General features: G+C 34.0%; 1 protein-coding gene and 1 pseudogene across 5 annotated transcripts in view; one reads left to right on the top strand and one right to left on the bottom strand.

Moving 5' to 3' along the window:
- The window catches only part of CASK (calcium/calmodulin dependent serine protein kinase), a 385645-nt gene that overhangs the window by 30356 nt on the left and 333770 nt on the right, over window positions 1-21519 (bottom strand). For 2 of the 5 annotated variants that reach the window (XM_015594375.2, XM_006918247.3), the window contains exons 16-20: window positions 13654-13739; window positions 12305-12373; window positions 9600-9668; window positions 8162-8197; window positions 6269-6465 (exon numbers count right to left, since the gene is read on the bottom strand). In XM_015594375.2, the coding sequence (XP_015449861.1) occupies window positions 6269-6465; window positions 8162-8197; window positions 9600-9668; window positions 12305-12373; window positions 13654-13739 (457 nt within the window). The remainder of the gene's footprint in view (window positions 1-6268; window positions 6466-8161; window positions 8198-9599; window positions 9669-12304; window positions 12374-13653; window positions 13740-21519) is intronic. The other 3 variants (XM_006918246.3, XM_015594377.2, XM_015594376.2) reach the window with 2 other exon arrangements.
- On the top strand, window positions 5569-5687 carry LOC112484932 (annotated as a pseudogene).

Raw genomic sequence — 21519 nt, 5'->3', positions numbered from 1 at the left:
TATCCAAAGAAAACCAAAACAATAATCTGAAAGGTCTATGCACCCCTATGTTCATGGCAGCACTATTTACAATAGCGAAGATATGGAAGCAACCTAAATAACCATCAACAGACAATTAGACTAAGAAGTTATGGTTCATATATACAATGGAATATTTTCATCCATTAAAAAAATGAAATCCTACTATTTGCAACGACATAGATGGACCTAGAGGTTATTATGCTGAGTGAAATAAGTCAGACAGAGAAAGATAAATACCATATGATTTCATTATATGCGGAATCTAAGGAGCAAAAAGAACAAACTAATCAAAAACAGACTCACAACTATAGAGAACAAGCTGGTGATGGCCAGAGGGGAGAGAGGTTAGGGGGCTGGGAGGAAGGGGTGAAGGGTTTAAGAAATACAAATTAGTAGGTGTTAGATGGTCCCAGGGTTGGGGAGCATGGCATAGGTGTTACATTAAATTACATTACATTAATATAATGGCTAGGTGTAGAGGCACAGGAGAGAAAGAGCAATTAGGGAGATTTACAAACTATTTAAATGTCGAACCAATGTAATGTATACTTGAAATTAATAATAAAATTTAAAAAAAAAAGAAATCCTTCTTTGTCCCTGAAGATATACTCCAATATTACCTTCTCAAAGGTTTATAGTTTTGTCTTCCACATTTTGGGTTTTTATACACTGGAACTGATTTTTATATATGGTGTGAAGTTAGGGGTCAATTTTATTTCTTTTTTCCCTAATGAATACCCGATTGTCCCAGCATGACTTATGGAAAAGTCTATCCTTTCCTTACTAGTGACTATGTATGAGAGTGTTTTGGTGTTCTCTTCACTTGGTCTATTTGAGCATCTCTGTTTCAATACCTTATTATGTTAATTACTACAGCTTATAATAACTCTTGGTATCAGGCGGAGTAAGGCTTCCCTTCTTATTCCTTTAAAAAGAGCATCTTGTGTGCATTTCCATGAAAACTTTAAAATTAGCTTGTCAATTTCAAAATGATTGGGATTGCACTGAATCTATGAATCCTGGAGGAACAGACATCTTTACAATATTGAGTCTTCTAGTCTATGAATATAGAATTTCTCTCCATTTATTTAGGTCTTCTTTAATGTCTCAAAATTTTATAATTTATCCTGTGTCTTGAACATCTTTGTTAGATTTGTTGCTAAGTTGTTCATTATAAACAAAAGGTATATAAATGGTATTTAAAATTTTTTTGTAATACCGAAAATTCAAACATATACAGGAGTAGAGAATAGCTGTAATGAAACTCAAATACCTAAAACTCAGTTTCAACATTTATTAACTCATGGCTTATTTTGTTTTATTCACAACCTACCCACCACGGATGATTTTGAAACAAATCTAAGTTTGTATCATTTTTTCCATAAATATTCTTAAATTTCCTTTAAATCTATAGGTTCCTACTCCCTCCCTCTCTTCTTTTCTTGCAATTTATTTGTTGCAGAAACTGGTTGTTTGTCCTGTAGTTTCCGAGTCTGGATTTTTCTGATTTCATCCCTGTGGTGTCTTCAGTAAGTCCCTCTATCTTTTGTATTTCCTGCAAATAGGTAATTAGATCTAGAGCCTCAATCAATTTTAAGTTTTATATTTTTTGCAAGACGACTTTACAGTATTATGGTTTTGCAGGTGGTGTTATGTATGGTATGTTAAAATTTTTGTTTTGTTTGTTGCTGGTAAATAGGAATATAATTTATTTTTGTATATTGATTTTATATCAGCCATCATGTTAAACTCTCATAAATTGTTTATGTATAGATTCCTTTGAATTTCTACACACAGAATCATAACACCTGCAATATTTTTTTCCTTTCCAATAATGTTTGCTGTAGGTTTGCTGTGGATGCTCTCAATCAAATTAAAGAGGTTCCCTTCAATTCAGTTTGTGAGAGTTTTAACCATGAGTGAATGTTGAATTTTATCAAATGCTTTTTCTGCATCTATTGATATGACCAGGTGGATTTTCTTCCTTAGTCTGTTAATATGGTGGATTGGGTTGAGTGTTTTTCAAATGTTGAACCAGCCATGTAGTCCCAGTATAAACTCTATTGGGTCAAAATGTATTATCTTTTTTTTTTTATATGTTGCTGGATTCAATTTGCTAATATTTTGATGAGAATTTTTACATCTATGTTCATGAGAGATACTGGTCTGTAGTTTTCTTTTTTTAAAAAAATTTTATTTCATTAGTTTGAAGTATACAGTATTATAAGTCATTGCAGTTTTCTTGAATTGCCTTTATTTAATTTTGTAATTAGGGAATGTAGGCATCATGAAATTAGTTGGAAAGTATTCTCTTCTGTTTTCTTGAAGAGACTGTCTTCCACAGCTCTTATTCTCTCTTGTTCATTCAAGGCTTTATCTATCTGTCTGTCTGTCTGTCTGTCTATCTATCTATCTATCTATCTATCTATCTATTTTTGGTTAGGATAATGACATTTTTTGGGAAACACTGAATTCTCAGCAACAGAATCAAGGTCACTCTCCATATATTATGTAAGTGGCACACAGAGGAGGCTGATGCACCTTTTGCTTTGGGGATTCTAGTACAAACCAATATGTGCTGTTAGTCATAACTACAGCTTCTGTGAGGCACAGGGTCTTTGGAAACATAAACAGAACTGAGAAATTTTTGACAAGTTAAAAGAGACAAAATCCTGATCTTGTGAAACTTATGTGATAATCTACAGAATATCTAATAATAAATGTTTTTAAGCTTAAAAAAATAAAATCAAAAAGTTTCCAGTAAAAATCTGTGGAGTGGCCATATGTGGTATAATGTTAAAAAAATAAAACAGATTTTTACCAGCCACTCAGGAATTGAATATCATTTCTTTGAGCTCAGCAAGTGGAGGGAAATAGTGTTAGGATTTAGGTCAACCTGGATGGAAATTTTAGACAGGTTTAACATTTTATTGCTGAGGCAAGGGACCCTTCCTTGATTTGGCAACTCAAACATATCAAAGGACTAGAATGATGAGTCTTCTCAAGCAAGATGAAATTTAACAAGGATAAATATGGTAGCATTTGAGTCCCCCCAAATTGATTTCTCATCTACAGGATGTGAAAAATGTCAGTTGGTAGCAACATATTTGAACAAAGCTTCTGGGTCCAGCTGATAGTATTATGTCAAATTTTTCTCATTAGTATTGCATGTCCACCAACATTCTAGAGACCAGTTCAGTTTTCCCACAGGGATTCTGCTCCTTCCCCTCAGCCAGAAATGCCTTCCTGTACCCACAAAGTCCTACTCAGGTCTCAAGGCACATACTGTCCAGTGGGCCTCTTCCTCACCATCCCAGTTAGAATCCCTTTCTCTTGCTACAGTTTTTGCAACTTTATTGAGTTCAGTTTTTTTTTGCAACAAACTGAATATATTAAAGTGTACAATTTCATCAGTTTTGATATATCCCACGATGAGATATATCACCCTAGGAATTTCCTTATGCCCCTCTATAATCTCTCCCTCCCTCCTTGGGCCTCTAGGCAACCACTGTCACTATAGATTAGTTTTGCATTTTCTGGAATTTCATATAAATGGAATCATATAGTACATTCTCTTCTTTGCCTGGAAACTCAGCATGACAACTTTGAATTTCATCCTTATTGTTGTGTGTATCAATAGTTCATTCCTTTTAACTGCTTAATAGCATCCCATTTTATGGATATGACATCATTTGTTTATCCATTTACCAGTTGATGAAATTTAAAAAAAATGTAGCCATTTTAATAGGTCTGTGGCCACTGAGTTTTTATTGCTGCATCTTTTCTTGGAAGTGCCTTTTGGTTCTTTTTCAAATCTGCTATGCCATTAATAATTTCCCTGTTCTCCGAATGTTCTTCAAGTCTTATTATCAATTTTTAAAAACCTGCTAATAAGCACAGTTGTTTAAAAACCTCGTCTCATAATTCTAATATATGAAGAGCATGTGGGTTTGTTTCTGCTGTCATTTCAGTTGGGCTTCTCTCTGTCAGGTCTCACTTGTTTCCTCATGTGCTTGGTTATTTTGACTGACTGGCTGGTCCTTGCCCTTGAAAAAGTTTATGTGGGGAATTAGGAAGAGCTCTAAGATGAGGCCTAAGATAAAAGCGTTCTTCTTCAGAGATTTTCTTTTTGTTTCTAACAGATATTTGGAATTACTAGTAAAAGGGTGACCTCAAATCAAGTGCATGGCTGGAGTTTCCCTGGTTGTCCTAGGCTATGTGTACCTGGGTGCATAGCCATTCAAGGTGGACCAGTGGCTGCAATTTTTTTTCAGCGGAACTCTGTTCTCCTTTTACTCTTGTCTTTTGCTTTGTTCAGTCACAAGGCAGCCTTCTCTAGTCCCCTGGTCTTGAAGGACAAGAAGGGCATGCTCATCTGCTTGCTCTTAACCTGTGGTTATAGCCTTTTGCAATCTTAACAATGTGGGAAGGGTCTCCTAACAGACTCCCTCCTGTACTTGTACTGGCCTTGGGTCTTAACCTTAATCCTTTGGCAGAGAAGTTTTTAGTACTAGAAATGTCCTCCTGGTTAAATGGGCCAATTTGGTGCTGTAATTTTTATTGCTCTGATTAATGGCTTCCATATAAAAAATGGTCACTGAGTTCTCCAATACCTTTTCAGCTACTCAGTGTTCTTAAGGTAACTTTCAAAAACATATTTTCTGCAGCATTTTTCATTTTATTCATCAGGAGGATTGATTCAAATAACCTAGTCTACCATTACAGGAAACAGGAAGCAAATTTGGTTTTTCCACTGCCATTTCTCAAGATTACTCCAGAGGACTCGGGAGTTCTAGGCATTGGTGAAATATGATTTATACACTTGATCTGACTAGGAAGAAGAGGTCTGGAATCTACATAATTATTTTCAGTAAAAGCTCATCCATCATATATGGCAACATTCAAGAACACATTTTATAAAGCGTAAATATCAGTAATAACATAATAACATCATCATCGTCAAAATGATTCCTCCAGCTAATGTTTAAACTGTTTCTTGAAGATCAGACTGAAAGACAATGCCAGGTGGAAGGCTTCTATTTCCTATCTGGGCCTACAATTCCTCATGTAAAACGATGGCATCTGAAGTTCTTATCAGTTCCAATGTTCTAAATTTTAGAATATTTTTGGGGAAATGTGGGATAGCTGAAAGAGCCAATCAAGCAAAAGCAATAAATTGAGAAATCCTTTTAATGAGTAAGAAAAATGAATGAAAGAAGTTACAAATGTTTATGGGCTTAATGCCCTTTTAGCTAGGTTCAAGTATTTTAGGAGGCACTGGCACAATGCCTAATGGTTATTTTTTGTCACATGAAACAAAACTCAGACATAAAATTATTTCTTTTGCACTAGATTTCTGATATATTGCTAAAGGATGAACAAAGGTAAAATGATCAACATTTTTCAAAAAACAGTTCAACTAAGCAAATTGTAACAATAGTAGAAATAGATTTTACCAAGATATATAGTAATCTGTGACTCCTCTCAGTTACAACTAGTGTCTAAAAACTGTCTGACTTTAACCCGCTTTCAAAGCTCAAACTTTTAGTATATGGCTATGCCACCCTGAACATGCTTGATCTTGTCTGATCTCGGAAGCTAAGCAGGATCAGGCCTGGTTAGTACTTGGATGGGAGACCACCTAGGAATACCAAGTGCTGTAGGTGTTAAAAAAAACAAAAACAAAGCTCGAGCTTTCTAACAGACTTGAATTTTTAAAGACCTGGCAACATAAAGAACAGAGCTTCTGACTACCTTTTTCTACTAACAGTGAAACACATTTTATGTTGAAATACCCTGAGTGACACTGAATCATGGTACTTGAGTTTTTCACTGGTGGTAGAGTGGAATGCAGGTGATGAGAGCTTGAGGAGGGGCAAGGAGATAGTACATTTAAAAAAAATCCAATTCTAAAAGGATCGAAACAGCATATAGGAGTTGAGGGTTCTGCTAAGGGACCACAAAAGGTCACAGAGACTGGAGGCTCGTCACTCAACTTCTTTCTCGACCTTTCTCTCCTGATACATGAAACAAAGATCTGAATGTATAAGTAGGAGCTCACTAGATGCTGAGGATTTAGAATTCTTCGACAACTAATTTGAATTCTGTTAGACTGGTAGAGCAAGGAATATACCAAACAGGTTTTATGCTATAAAACAATAATATAAAGTTGAAAAATAGATGGGCAAGATTTCTTTTTTATTATAAAACAAAACAAAACAAAACAAAACAAAACAACAAAACATACCATTCCTGAAGTTCAGGAGAAGGAATGAGACCTGCAGTTCCATTTTTGGAGTTTTCCAGTTTACCCTGCCACCAATTGTGATCATCCTTACTAATAATCTGGATAATGTCACCAACTCTGAATCGAATGCCAGCTTCCTTGCAGGGGATGAGGTCATCCTTGGCTGGATCATATTCAAATTGTGCTCTTACATAGATCTACAAAACAGGAGTTTGTAAGAAAGTATGCCATGGTGATGTGAAAGAAAACAGTTAGCTCTAAGCTAATAACCACACACCAACACTTACAATACAAATAGGACATTAGATGGTGAAAGCAAAAATTATGCATGGAAATACGACACAAAAAACCACTACCACTAGAAATAATGTACTACATTTGATGTGTACAGGTTTAAATCTTTGCTGTTTTTATTTGAAGGGAATGCTTAAAATACTTGTTTACTAAAAATAAAGACTTAATTTCCGCTTTTACTATAATGGGCCTATAATTACGGGGATGTATGCTTACCATTTTAAAATCTGCATATATTTAGTTGATATTATAGATAAGTTGTCATGATCATGTGGCAGCCTTTAAATATATACAAGTATTCAGGGTAGGTTTTAACCTCAAGACAGCACATGGTACAAAATTAGTAAGAACACTGTATTAGCATCTTGCTGTAAAATGCCTACATGACAACTGACAGTGTGTCTATACGCTGCTGACAAACTTAAATGTAATTCAAACAATGTTCAAAAGCATTTAAAAAGTTTTATTTTTAAAAGCATTTAAAAATAGTTTTATTTTTAAGAAAGGATTTAGGCTTTATATTTGTATTTTACACTTTTTAGAGAAAAAAAATAATTTGAATCCTAGCTTTGCCAACGTAACACTTGAAATTAGCACAGAGCTTCAAGATATGCATAGTTCAAGGCGCTGAGTTTTATGAGATGCAAATGTAATTAGTAAATCTTATCAAAGGAAACAGACTAGCACACAAAGGGTTATCCTATGGCAGCATTTTATGAATTACTAGATTTCTAAATGTCTTAAAATAAGGTGCTACATATCTAACACTATCACTTATGCAGTCTTAAGACTAAACTGTGGGTGAATTCTATCACGTGCTAAGTTATGCAAATCTTAACTCTAAATCTGATTATTTAATATCACATTTCAAGAAAAAAATGCCATAAAAATCTATCTCTTGAAATTAAATTTGAATATTAATGTTTAAGTCACTGTAAAACCAACCTGAAGGCTTTGTAACTATTGTGTAATTATTCTGTTTAAATTTCTTTTCAGAAATCCAGCCTATTACAAGTCTCTGCATTTGTACCTAAAATCCATACTTTGGAGGAACTGGCAAATTGTAAGTTACTTGCCAGTATTAGCCAGCACTTAGCTTTCCATGTTTGAACTAACAGAGGCATACGAGGGTATAAAACGAGGATATTTATGTTCTTATTTTTCATTATAAATGGCTTTTAGAAATACACATGCAAATACAAATTAAGAAAAGGCCTTCAAATTTCAGAAAATTATTGCTTAAAAATGTTCATCAGCATGTTCAGTTTAGTTGTTCATAGAATTATAAGAATTCTGTCACCTTTAAAATTTTTTCCTCCCCAGAGGAAGGCCCATAAGAGCCCTAAAAGGCTGAATTCTTAACCATCGACACAAAATTATCAGGTTGAAATTACAATAACCATCACAGCTACCAAGATGTGAGGGAAAAATCTTTATAGAGAATTAGTCATGTTTAATGTGTTAAAATGAAATGGTACAAGCTCTCAATGCTCAAATGTTATGGTCCAAAATGCAAACATTATGGGATGGAAAGGGTTAATAAAGGACTGGCTATTAGCAGCTCAGTTAGAGAAGTTTCTATAGAGAATATCTATTCACCTGTCGTCCTTTTGGTTGGGTAGTTGATGGCAAGTCCTGTAGAATAAAGCCAACCCAGGAGAAAAATTTTCATTTACTTTTCAAAAGTACAAGGTAATTTGTGTGTTCTGTTACAATATGGTTAAAAAAGTGAGCTAGATTTAAATTGTAAAGAGATAATATACATTATTCCTTCTCTGATAAATTGTTATCAATTAAAAAAAAAAATCAAACCCAGGCCATTTAGCAGCAAGCTGAAGAAAGCAGGTAAGTTTAAGCAGAGAGAAAATGTGTTCTTAAGAAATAACTCAGCATCTTCAACACAAAAGCCACTGCGAGTGAAACAGCCTATTAAAAAAAAAACAAAAAACCCGAACTAAAAAGAGTTGTTGCCCTTTTCAACTTAGCCACTGCAACCATTTAGATTTTGAAAAATTCAATGGCTACATAGATTTTCACCATCTTAAAAGTATTAAATGTTAACTGTTATAAATTAGTTCCTTCGGTAGCCTATTTTGAAGTTGAAAATAAAAGTCATAGGAAATTTTCTTCCATAATTTCATTTACTGATATTATTCCATTTGAGATGATCTCTAAATTATTTAAAATTTTACCTGATAAAAAAAGTTGATACATTTTTAAAAGGCAAATTAATAGGAAAAAACATGATACTGCTGCATTATTAGAACTCTCAATAATTTTAACAGCAATATCAGCAACTTAGATTTTGTTACCCCCAAATATTGCATATTTGCACCTATTAGTGCTTCCATTTGTTTAAATAAGTTAAAAACAGGTTTTTAAAAATATTTCAAAATGGATAGTTCTGAAAAAAGGTAAAATTGCAAGTTCAAATCAAAATATAAAGTACTTTGTGTTAAAGATGTGATAACAGCATGGCTTAAGTGCAGTTTGAAGCCAGTTCCTTTTGCTTTTCATATCCAGGCAAGGCTTATAATTCACAAAAATATGTGCACGTACCACAATAACAGAGGGCACACCAATTCGTAAACTTAGATAGCGGAAACTAAAACGTGTTGCTGATATCACTTAGAACAGACAACTACAAAGCCCGAGAAGACCAAATGCCTACTCTGCAAAATCTGTATATTTCTTTATCTTTCTCAAATAAAAAAAAAATGATTTAGAAATTTCAACAAATTTCCATTTACATCCTTTGCATAAGTTTGAGCAAAGTCATAAATACTACTGGGGTGACGCAGGAATATTTTGAGAATGACCAAAGCAGTTTTGAAATACATTTCTTCAGATTTAACTAACAGAAGGGATTTTATTGAGAAGAAAATGTTGAAAAAGATTTTCCAGGAGTAAATTGCATTGTAGCTGTAGTATATTGGCAGAAGACAATATTTCCACTGAAGACATGTAACTAGAACACTCATGGCAGGTGGCACCAACAAAATTGTCACACTTTGCCGTGTGAAGCTATTGTTCTTACCGAAACAGAATTGTTAGTGCTGCTATGACCATTAGCTGGGGACTGTCTGGAAGTGGAGGGGGAATCTCTCTGAAATAAGACACAAGGTTCATTAACACAGAACACCAGCACAGAAACAGAGATATTCACATCAACAGTTACAACCACAGTCTGACAACCATTTCCTTTGAGGTTTTAGCTGCAAAGGTGCCATACTGACTCACTTGCAATTTAGAAAAAATACTTTGCAGTTTAAAGATTCACATATTGTAAGTGATGACTGTGTCATTCATTAATCATTTCTTTCCTGTCTCCAATATTCTCTAATCTTTGCTTTCTTTAAATGAGACCCAGAAGAGTGACTTGATATTAAAATCCTAACTAACAAGTACTATACAAGGGCAAATATTACTATAAAATTACTGTACTGAAGATCCCAACTGCCTAATTTTTATTAAAAATTGGGTTTGAAAAGTATTTAGTAATTTTTAGCTATCTCATTGTCAAAATTACTGAATAACCCAATTTGAAGTGAAATGAATCTAAAAAACTTCTCATGTTGTAATCACTTTGGAATCTTTCTAGGACAAATATTACTAATAAAGGTAAAAGATAGCTAATATACCAGAGAAGAAACCATTATTATTTAGATCATTTTAGCAAATTGATTAAAATATAATCTTGAACCTCTAAAAATATTACACTTCCAGCAAAGATCCCAAGAGCCACAGCCCTAGATCCATGCTCCTCAATTGCATTCTCTACACTACTTGACATATGCAGTCCTTTCCAGGCTCCATTCCCTTATTGTCCAAATCAACTTTAATGATAAGACCAAGGAGAGGAAGAAAGTAAGTGCTTTAAATTTTAAATTCTTTGAAACTTGAAATGTGCATGTCTGCTCAAAAGACATGTTTTTTTTCTACAAGATTTAAAGAAAACTTCTGAAACTCATTAGCCCTTTAAAAAAGGGGATTCCACAGATGAGCATTATCAAACGTTAGTGAGCGGATTGATGTCTATGTGCCACAACCAAAGACTCCAGTCAGTAGGGTCAAGGTTAGATGCAGGGGTTCCCTCTTTTACCAAGGACCAAGGGGATGCTGATACACGTGGTCAGAGAGACTTCCTTTGGGAAGTATTGCCTTAGCTGGGAAAAATCCAACCACAGGCTTGAATTCTGCCAGAGCACAGGAGGGTCAAACAGGTCGGGTGGGGCTGGGTGGGGAGTATCATTTTCCCTTCTATTCAGAGGTAAAGAAGGTAAGAGAGGGGCTCTTTTTACTCGAGCATAGAATTTACTTGTGTAATACTAGTCCCACCCCAAACTAGTTCAACTACTTAAAAACACAAGAGAACCTTAAGTTCTATTAATAACTAACAATATCTTCTTGTTAGTTAGCCAAAAAGAAAAAAAAATCAATCATGTTTACTAACTTTCTTCAATGATAAGAAATGATATGAGGACCATCTATGATTTTAGAATATTAAAATGCTTTGCATAAAATGTGTGTGTGATACTCTTTCTTTCCTAGAAAGGTTTACGTTCTAGGTAACAAATTTCAAAACTACGATCCTGGAGCAGAAACAGTTGTACATTTTCTTTTGAAATATAGTATTACTTGAAGTTCCATAAAAATCCAGCAAGAGGAGCTCAAGACCTAATATAAACAGAAACCCCAATTGACATGGCTCACTAAAAATAAATATACTTGACAAAACTACTAATTCTTATACATATCTTCAACAGGTTTAGAAAAAAACATGAAGCCTCCAATTTTTCTTGTGAAACTTACAGCATTACTTTAGACTAGAAGAAGCATTATAATTTCTCCCTCAACTTCTCCTAAGTACAATTTCAATTTTCTAGATGAGTTCCAATAAGTTACCTGTCAGTTTTAAAAACTACCTGTAGGAAATGTGTACTTCGCATTGATGTATTTCATGTACATGAAAGAACAGGCTTCAAAAAATAATGCTACAGCTGAATATGCAACAAGGAAGGAGGATACCATTTATACCAGTTTGTATTTCAAAATGTAAAAGGAATGAATTTTTGAATATCATTTAATAACCAACATAAAACTAAATAGTATAAGTTGGAAAAGCTACAGTTTTTATAGGATAAGCTTATTGTAAGAAAGAAACTTTGGGGTTGTATTACTCTAGAAAACTAATTGTTTATGAACCACATAACATTTTGAATTAAACAATTTTGCAAAAGGTTGCAAAAACCTATATTTCCCTAATGTCAGTTATCAATTCCTTACAGACTTAACATCAAAATAGAGACCTGTTACAATTGTGTGAACGACTCTATCTTGATAGAAATAGATCGCTTCTCAGATTCTTGGAAAGAAGAACTATCTATGAAATTTCTTAACAAGGGAAAGTGAATGTACTTCCTGGAAATGTTATTGTAATTATTATCTTTAATTTTTTCCTCAGAGACTCTACTATTTTTTTTTTATTAAGTCTTATGTCATTACTTGTAGCTTCTCTATATTTTGCTGTGATTCCAGCCTGGAGAAAGGAGAGCCCCATGAAAGTAGGGCTGAGTAGGTGGATGGGACCTACTCTGTTCCGTTATCTTTGTTGTAAAATTGGTGTGCAGTGATCAACAGCACAGGCAGAAACAATTTCTCAGAAAGCCAAAACATTCAGCCATCAGCAGACAGTTAGTTTAAGAACCCAGAGGAGATGGGGTGTTTCGTTAGAGCTATTACCTCACAGGATGATGATTGAGTGCGGTAACTTGGCACGATCTTGAAGGTGATACTCCCCCGCATTTCTCGCTGAAGGAAGAAAAGAGAGCTCTCTTAACAAACAAATGTTGCACATAAAAACACATGAGAAACCACTCAAAACATATGAGGGCAATTAATGGAAGCCAATTGACAGCATCTGGACCTAAAATGAAACCGAGTTATAAGTCAAGGACTGCTCGCAGTAACAGTCAAGTTGTTCCTGGGAGAAGCCCTACAAAGTCAAGGCTGATTGCCTAGTGCAGTGGTTTAAACAGAGGTTCCCAACCTTTTTGGCACCAGGGACCGGTGCTCCTGTGAGAATCTAATGCCTGATGATCTCGGGTGGAGCTGAGGCGGTGATGCTAGTGCTGGGGAGTGACTGCAAATACAGATGAAGCTTTGCTTGCCTGCCCGCTACTCACCTCCTGCTGCGCGGCCCATCTCCTAACAGGCCATGGACCGGTACCGGTCTGCAGCCCAGGAGTTGGGACCTCTGGTTTAACATACCTTTTTAGAGATATGAATACAAAAAACTCTAAGCAACATGTTCTTCGAAAGTGAATACAAATTGATCTGGACCATGAACAAGTAATTACATAAAAATTATATTTAGCAGGCTACATTGTGATGGTATACTCCATAAAATTTGCTTTTTATGTCATCATTTTGACTTTGTTTTTTTACTATAGTGAGTCTGTGTACTTATTTCACACTTCACAGATATTCATAACATGGGAAGCTGCTACAGGTTGTAGTAGGAAGAAAGGTTCGGGACCAGAGGTCCAAAACATTTCCCTCTGCTTGCCAGGGCCTGTCATTCTGCTTTTTTTTTGTTTTAATCCAAAGTCTAATTAGAACACAGCTTTGGGATATGTATGGACAGAAACGGCTTGGTCTACTATGACTTTCCTTCTCTCTCTGCTGTAGAGAAATCCAATACATCTGCTAGGAGTGAGCTAAACAGAAGAAGTTTCTGACATTGTTGATGTCAGCAGAGTTAAGGCAGTGAGAAACTAGTTCACAGGTATGCACAACTGGAGAGGTTTTCTATAAACATCTGCTCAATAAGAAACAGCAGATAAAGGATGAGAGGAGAGTGTTAAAGCCCAATACTGCTAAAGGTGGGCAAAATGTTTCCAAACTCAGCTGTATGTAAACATTTTCCTAGTTGTCAGTTTTTATGAATGTTGTATAAGTTCAAGTCCACACAAATGATGGTACTGGAGATACTATGGTTACAAAAGAACACCCCTCATATGTGCAATAAAAAAAGCTAACAAACTGAAAGTCAAATTTAGACAAAGAAAAAGAAACTCTCATTTACTCACAAGCATTTTTTGCAGCTGCTCCACTGTTTGGTTAGCCACACTGATGCCATTGATTTCTCGAATTTCATCACCGACATGAAGTGTACCTAAGAAATTACACAAAATTATAAACACAAAATGATATATACTTCTATAATAATAAAATCTAAAGGTAGCTATGTAAGTTGTTTTTAAAAATTAAGCTAAATATTGAAGGCAAATATTTCAGAAACAGGTATAAGTTTGGCTCAAGTAGTAAACTCACCAAAACAGATACACCTACTTATGGAAGGCATATTTTTGAAAGATGGCTATGGAAATCTGCCTATTTTTCTGAGGCTGTGCATATAATGTTTAAAAGTACAGCTTCTAGATCCAGGCTGTCTGGCTTCAAATCCCAGCTTCACCACTTACTAGCTTTAAGATCTTGGGTAAGTTACTGAAACCCTCTATGTCCTCTGTAAAATAGAGATAAAAATAGTACCAATCTCATAGGATCGTTATGAGGATTAAATGCGTTTAATACATGTAAAGGGTTCAGAAAAGGTTTTTGGCACATAGTAAGTACCATTTAAGTATTTCCTGTTACTATTATCACTTATCTACCAAATATGATACAAAGGTTGTTGATTTTCAAAGAATTGTGATATAATACCTGTGTAACACTAACTTATATCTGACATACTGCAATCTTTTTATAATAATTTGGTAGGCATTTCATTACCTTGTAAAACTTTAACTGGAAAAAGTGACTGAGAACCAATGTTTAAATAGAACGTTATATAAAATTTTGCCTCCTTATTTATAAATTGTGTACATCTTTACGTATTGACCTGATGTTACAAAAGGCTCACAAGTATCTTTTAAAGGCACATTTTTAAAATGTGTAGAAATAAAATAAGACACCTGGAATTTGTTTCAAAATAATCCAGGGGGGTGGGCAGTCAGGTAAGTACAGATTAAACCAGTGTAGCTATGAATTAACAATAATTCTAGTTGGATTATGGGTACACAGCCGATCACTGCACTATTTACTGTCTGCAGTCTTCTCTACTTGAACTCACTGCATTGTTCTCGCTACTCATGTTTAAAAATTAACATAATAAAAACCTAGTTTGTAGACTTTTGCTTCTAATATGGCTGACTGGTCACTCGAAGAATTTCTCACAGAAATATAGATGGCCAATAGACATATGAAAAGACGCTCAAGGTCATTAATTATCAGAGAAATGCAAATTAAAACCACAATGAGATATCACCTCACACCTGTCAGAATGGCTATCATCAATAAATCAAAGAACAACAGGTGTTGGTGAGAATGTGGAGAAAAGGAAACTCTTATATACTGTTGGTGGGATTGCAAATTGGTACAGCCACTATGGAAAATGGTCTGAAGGTTTCTCAAAAACTTAAAAATGGATATATCTTTTGGCCTAGCAATTGCACTTCTGGGAATTTATCCAAAGAAAACTGAAACAATAATTCGTAAAGATCTATGCACCCCTATGCTCATGGCAGCATAATTTACAATAGCCAAGATATGTAAGCAACCTAAGTGCCCATCAACAGACGACTGGATAAAGAAGCTATGGTTCATATATACAATGATATTACTTTGATGGACCTAGAAGATATTTAAGTCAGACAGAGAAAGACAAACACTATATGATTTCACTTATTGCGAAATCTAAGGAATAAAAAAATAATAATAATCAATAACAGACTCACAAATATAGTGGAGAATTTGGAGATGGACAGAGGGGAGGGGAGTTTGGGGAGTTGGGAGAATGGGGGTGAAGGTTAAAGAGGTACAAATTAGTAGCTGATACATGTCATAGGGATGGGGAGCATAGCATAGGGAATGCAGTTAGCATTAATGTAATGGTTAGGTAGAGAGCCAGAGGAGAGAAAGAGCAATTAGAGGGGTTGTTTTATAAACTATATAAATTTCTAACCAATGTACTGTATACTTGAAACTAATAAAATAAAAATTTAAAAATCTCAATAATTACATTGAGATTGTAACTTAAAAAAAACGAATATCTCACAACTATATCTTGCCTAGAACATACCTCTTTTAAAAAAAAAACTAAATTTATAATTTATGGGGGGGCGACATTGGTTAATAAAATTATATAGGTTTTAAGAGTATAATTCAATAACACATCATCTGTATATTGCATTGTGTTCACCACTCAAAGTCAAATCTCTTTCTGTCACAATGTATTTGATCTCTTTTACCCTTTTCTACTCCTCCTCTCCCCGCTTTCCCTCTAGTAACCACTAAACTGTTGTCTGTGTCCATGAGTCTCTGTTTGTCTTGTTTGTTTGTTGCTTTCAGTTTTATATCCACATGAGTGAAATTATATGGTTCTCAACTTTTTCTGTAGGACACATCTCTTGAAGTGTTATTGGTCTCACAAAAGGAGTGCAAATCCCAAAGAATACTTCCTACTTCCTCCCCTTCATACAAAATAACCCCGTGAGCTGGATCCAGAGTGGTGGCAAACTAAGGGTGAAATGAAATAGCAGTAAAGGTAAATGCCGTAGTAGCAATGCCTGCTTGCTGGATTCTGAGTGTTGGGCTAACGGAAAGTTAGAGATGCTGAGCATAGGATTCCGTAGGGAGCCAAGACTCAGATCAGTGGCATTCCATGGCAATTGGTAGAACAATAAACAAACAATCTCTGGAGGAAAGCATAACCAGTTTAGGCCCACAGGACTTCCACTGATTAGAGCAAGCAATGAATTCAAAATCAAAGATCACCAAACATACAATAAAGCAAACTACTATGCGAGTTATCAGAAATAGGAGCAACAGATTTATATCCTTAAGGAGGATAGATATTGGAATGATCAGATATAGAATATAAAATAGCTATATATATTAGAAAATAAAGGATCCAATTGCAAGGATGAGCATTCAACAAGAGATTATCAGGTATGAACCGATAGACCTTAAAATAAAAATAAGAACAAATGTCTAGTACTTCTAGAAAAGAAAAATTTAACTGTTGATACAAGATAATGAATAAATGAGTTGAACAGGAGTTCACATATGCTGAAGAGAGTTTCAGTCAACTGGAATATATAACCAAATAAATTATCTACACGGTATGTCAGAGAAATAACAAAATAAGAAGAACATGAAATGTGAAATAGAGAAAACAGAAAAAGATATTAAGAGATTCGGAGGTAATGTCTAACATATATCTACCTGGAGTTCAGAAGGAAAGAAGAGAGAGACTGGAGAAGAGATAATATTTGAAGAAATAATGGTTGCAAATTTTCTTGAACTGATGAAAACAGGATTACACGATCTAAGAAGTATAATGTATTCCAAACAGGATATATAAAAAGAAATCCATGCTGGAAGGTAGTGAAACAACAGAACATTAAAGACAAAGCTCTAAAACATACAGAGAGAAAGGAGAGATCACCTATAAAGCGAGAACAATTGTAATGACATTAGACTTCTCAGTATCAAACAACAGATGCCAAAAGACAACAGAATGGTTACCATCAACCTGAAATTGCACTCTCGCCAAATGCAATGTTCAATTTTGAGGCCGAAATAAAATATTTACAGATAAACACCACCTGAGAGTGTTTATCAACAAGAGACTAGCACTAAAGGAACTTGTGAGGATGTACTTTTGGAAAAAGGAAAATGTTCCCCAAAGGATGGTCTGAGATGTGAGAAGGAATGGTGAACAAATGAAGTCATAAACATTTATGTAAATCTAAATAAAAATGGTCATATATTTTAATAGTAATTTGAAATTTGTAGATTTAAAACAGGAAAGAACTGGGACAGAATAATATATAAGTCAGGAGTGTGACCAAATTTAGCGTTTCAACGTCTGTATTCTTTGGGAGTGGAATTAAAACACTGTTTCGCTTCAGTATATGTAAAGTTAAATACACATGATAAAACTGCAAGGTAACCACCTAAAAATAGGAATAGAGTGCTGAAAATTTAAACTACCAGCGGGGAAAAAATGAAACAAAAAGTAAACAAGGAGATCAATTAAAATATGAAATAAATATAAACAATCAAGCAAGATTATAGAAATCTTCACAATAAATATTAATGGACAGACTTTGCCCATTAAAAGAGAGTGAACATCAGAGTGTATTAAAAAAAATGAAAAACTCAGCTTTGGAAATGTTTGGAAGAGACAGACTAAAGCATACAAGCACGGAGCAGTTGGATATAAAAGGGTGAAAGAAGACATGCTACCAAAAACTAAAATAAAGCTGGAGTAACTAAAATAATATTAGATAAAGTAGGTTTCAGGTAGAAAGTTTTATTCAGGATAGAAATGCTTAGCAGGCACTTCTATGTACCTAATAAAACAGCTTCAAATACGTAAAGCCAAGATGGAGAGATCTGTAGGTAGAAATTGAAAAATTCTACTATGAAAACGAGATATTTCAACAATCACTGATAGGTCAAACAGACAAAACATTAGTTGAGATATAGAAGATTTGAACAAAAAAATTAACAACTCGAAGCCAATCATCACATAGAGAACTCTAAATACAATTAAAGAATAAACATTCTTCTTAAGTACACACGGGCCATTTATAAAAATGATCAAAGTGCTATGCCATAAAGCAAGTCTCAAAAACCTCAAAGAAATGGTGTCATACAGACCACATTCTCTGACTACAATGCAATTAAGTTAAAATTGAATTATATAAAAATATATACAGAAAATCCTCTTAAATGTGGAATGTCAAAAATACTCTAAGTAACTTATGGGTCAATGAAAGATATCTTAATAGAGATTTAAAAATACTTAGAACTGAATTACAATAAAAACATTTCACATCAAAACTGGTGAGATACAGATAAAACAGTACTTGGAGGTAGAGTTCAGTCTTAAATGCATAAATTAGAAGTGAAGAAAGACTGGAATAAATGAACTAAGTGGCTAATTAAAAGAGATAAAATCAAGAAAGAAGGAAGGAGATAATAAAAATTAGGTCATAAAACAATGAAATAGAAAATAAATACAATTAACAGAATCCAAAGTGGGATTTTGAACAAATTACTGGCAAAGTTGATTAAGAGAAAAATGACAAGGCACAAATAAGCATTATAAGGAATGAACGTGGGGACATAATTATAGAGATGGCAGAGAATAAAAAGAGAACACTATAACGAATCTTACTATGATAAATTTTTCAAATTTAAGATTTTTAAGGAAAATGTAATTTCTCAAAACTCACTCAAGATAGAGAAAGCCCAAATAGCTTTATGAATGTTAAAAAAATTGAAGCGGTTGTCATAAGAAAAATCTTTATTAAAAAAAATATGCAAAAACAAAACACTAGGCCCTGATAGTTTTATAGGCAAGTTCTACCAAACTTTCAAGGTATAAATCATTCTAATATTATACAAAGTCTTTCAAAGAATTCATGAAAAGTCTAAGTCATTCTATGAAGCCAATGTAACTTTGACACTAAAACCAGACAGAGAAACACAAGAAAGGAAACTTAACTACAGGTCAGTCTCAATCATAATTGCAAATACAAAATACATAGAATCGAACAGTATATATAAAAGATAATACGTAATAACCAAGCTGGGTTTATCTGAGAAATGCGAGGGGCTTTTATCATTAGGAAATCTTTAAAAGTCATTTGCACTTGAAACTAATATAAAATAACATAGAATGTCAACTCTAATTAAAAAATAAAAATGAGAAAAGTCATTCACCACATTAGTAGATAAAAAGGAAAAAAACCCAAATAATTATCTCAGCAGATGCAGTAACAGCACTTGATAAAATTCAAAACCCAATCATACTTAAAATGCTCAGCAGCTAAGACTATAAAGGATACATTCCTAAATTATCCAAGACTGAGTCAAGAAGAAACAGAAAACCTGAACTGCCTGATTACTACTAATGAAATCGAATCAGTAATTAAAAAACTCCCAACAAACAAAAGTCCTGGACTGGATGGCTTCGCAGGTGAATTTTACCAAACATTCAAAGAATAATTAATACCTATTCCTCCAAAACTATTCCAAAAAAATTCAAGAGGAGGGAAGGCTCCCAAACTCTTAATACGAGGCCACCATTACCCTGATTCCTAAACCAGACAAAGACATTATGAAATAAGAAAGCTATAGGCCAATATATCCTTGATGAATATAGATGCAAAAAAACCCTCAACAAAATATTAGCAAACTGAATTCAGCAATACATTAAAAAGATCATACACCATGATCAAGTTGGTTTTATTCCTAGAATGCAAGGTTGGTTTAATATTCACAAATCAATTAATGTGATACACCACATTAATTGAAAGATAAAAATCACATGACCATATCAATAGATGCAGAAAAAGTGTTTGACAAAATCTGGCATCCATTTATGATAAAAAGTTTTAGCAAAGTGGGACTAGTGGGAACATACCTCAATATAAAAAAGGCCATATATGACAAACTCACAGCTAACATCAGACCCAATGGGGAAAGGCTAAAAGCATTTTCCTTAAGATCAGGAACAAGACAAGGATGTCCACTTTCACCACTTTTATTCAACATAGTTCTGGAATTCCTAGCTATAGCAATCAGAGAAGAGAAAGAAATAAAAGGTATCCAAATTGGAAAGGAAAAAGTAAAACTGTCATTATTGGCAGAAGACATGATACTATATATAGTTAACCCTAAAGAGTCCATCAAAACACTCTTAGAACGGATCAATGAATTCAGTACAGTAGCAGGATACAAATCAATATTTAGAAGTTGGTTGCATTTTTAGACACCAATAATGAACTATCAGAAAGAGAAATTAAGAAAACAATCCCATTTATGATTGCATCTAAAATAATAAAATACCTAGGAAACAAATTAAGCAAGGAAAATTATAAATCATTGAGTAAAGAAATTGAAGATACAAATAAATAGAAGCATATACTATGTTCATGGATAGGAAGAATTAACATCATTAAAATGCCCATATTACCTAAAGCAATCTATAGATTCAATGCAATCCCTATCAAAACACCAATGGCATTTTTCACAGAACTAGAACAAATAATCCTGAAATGTATATGGAACCAGAAAAGACCCCTAATAGCCACAGCAATCTTGAGAAAGAACAAAGTTGGAGGTATCATACTACTTGATATCAAAATATACTACAAGGCTATAGTCATTAAAACAGCATGGTACTGGCATAAAAACAGACACATAGATAAAGGGAACAGAATAGAGAGCCCAGAAATAAACCCATGCCTATATCGGCATTTAATCTATGATAAATGAGGCAAGAATATACAATGGGGTAAAGACAGTCTCTTCAACAAATAGTTTTGGGATAACTGTACAGATACATGCAAAAAACAACAACAACAAAAAAAACCAAAAAAAACCTAGACCACCTTCTTACACCGTATACAAGAATAAATTCAAAATAGATTAAAGACTTAAATGTAAGATCCCAAATCGTAAAACTTCTGGAAGAAAACATAGGCAGCAAAACTCTGTGTTATTGCTATTAGTAATTTTTTCCTGATTCATCTTCTTGAGCAAGGGAAGCAATAGAAAAAATAAACAAATGGAAGTATATCAAATTAAAAGTTTTTATACAGCAAAGGTAACCATCAATAAACAAAAAGACAACCTACTGAATGGAAAAAATTTGCCAATGATACATCTGATAAGGAGTTAATATCTAAAATTTATAGAGTTCATACATCTCAACACCAGAAAAACAAACAATCCAATTCAAAAATGGGGAAAAACACTTTAGAAACATGGCGGAGTGAGAGACGTCTCCAGATCTTTCCTCATGAAACAGCAATAAGCTGAACATCTAAAACTCAACAAAAACCACCCAAACTGTGCACCAGCATGTCCGAGTGAGG

This window comes from Pteropus alecto, unplaced genomic scaffold, assembly GCF_000325575.1.
Source record: "Pteropus alecto unplaced genomic scaffold, ASM32557v1 scaffold28, whole genome shotgun sequence".
In the NCBI taxonomy this organism is placed as follows: Eukaryota; Metazoa; Chordata; class Mammalia; order Chiroptera; family Pteropodidae; genus Pteropus; species Pteropus alecto.
This window is presented reverse-complemented; position numbering and strand designations above follow the sequence as displayed.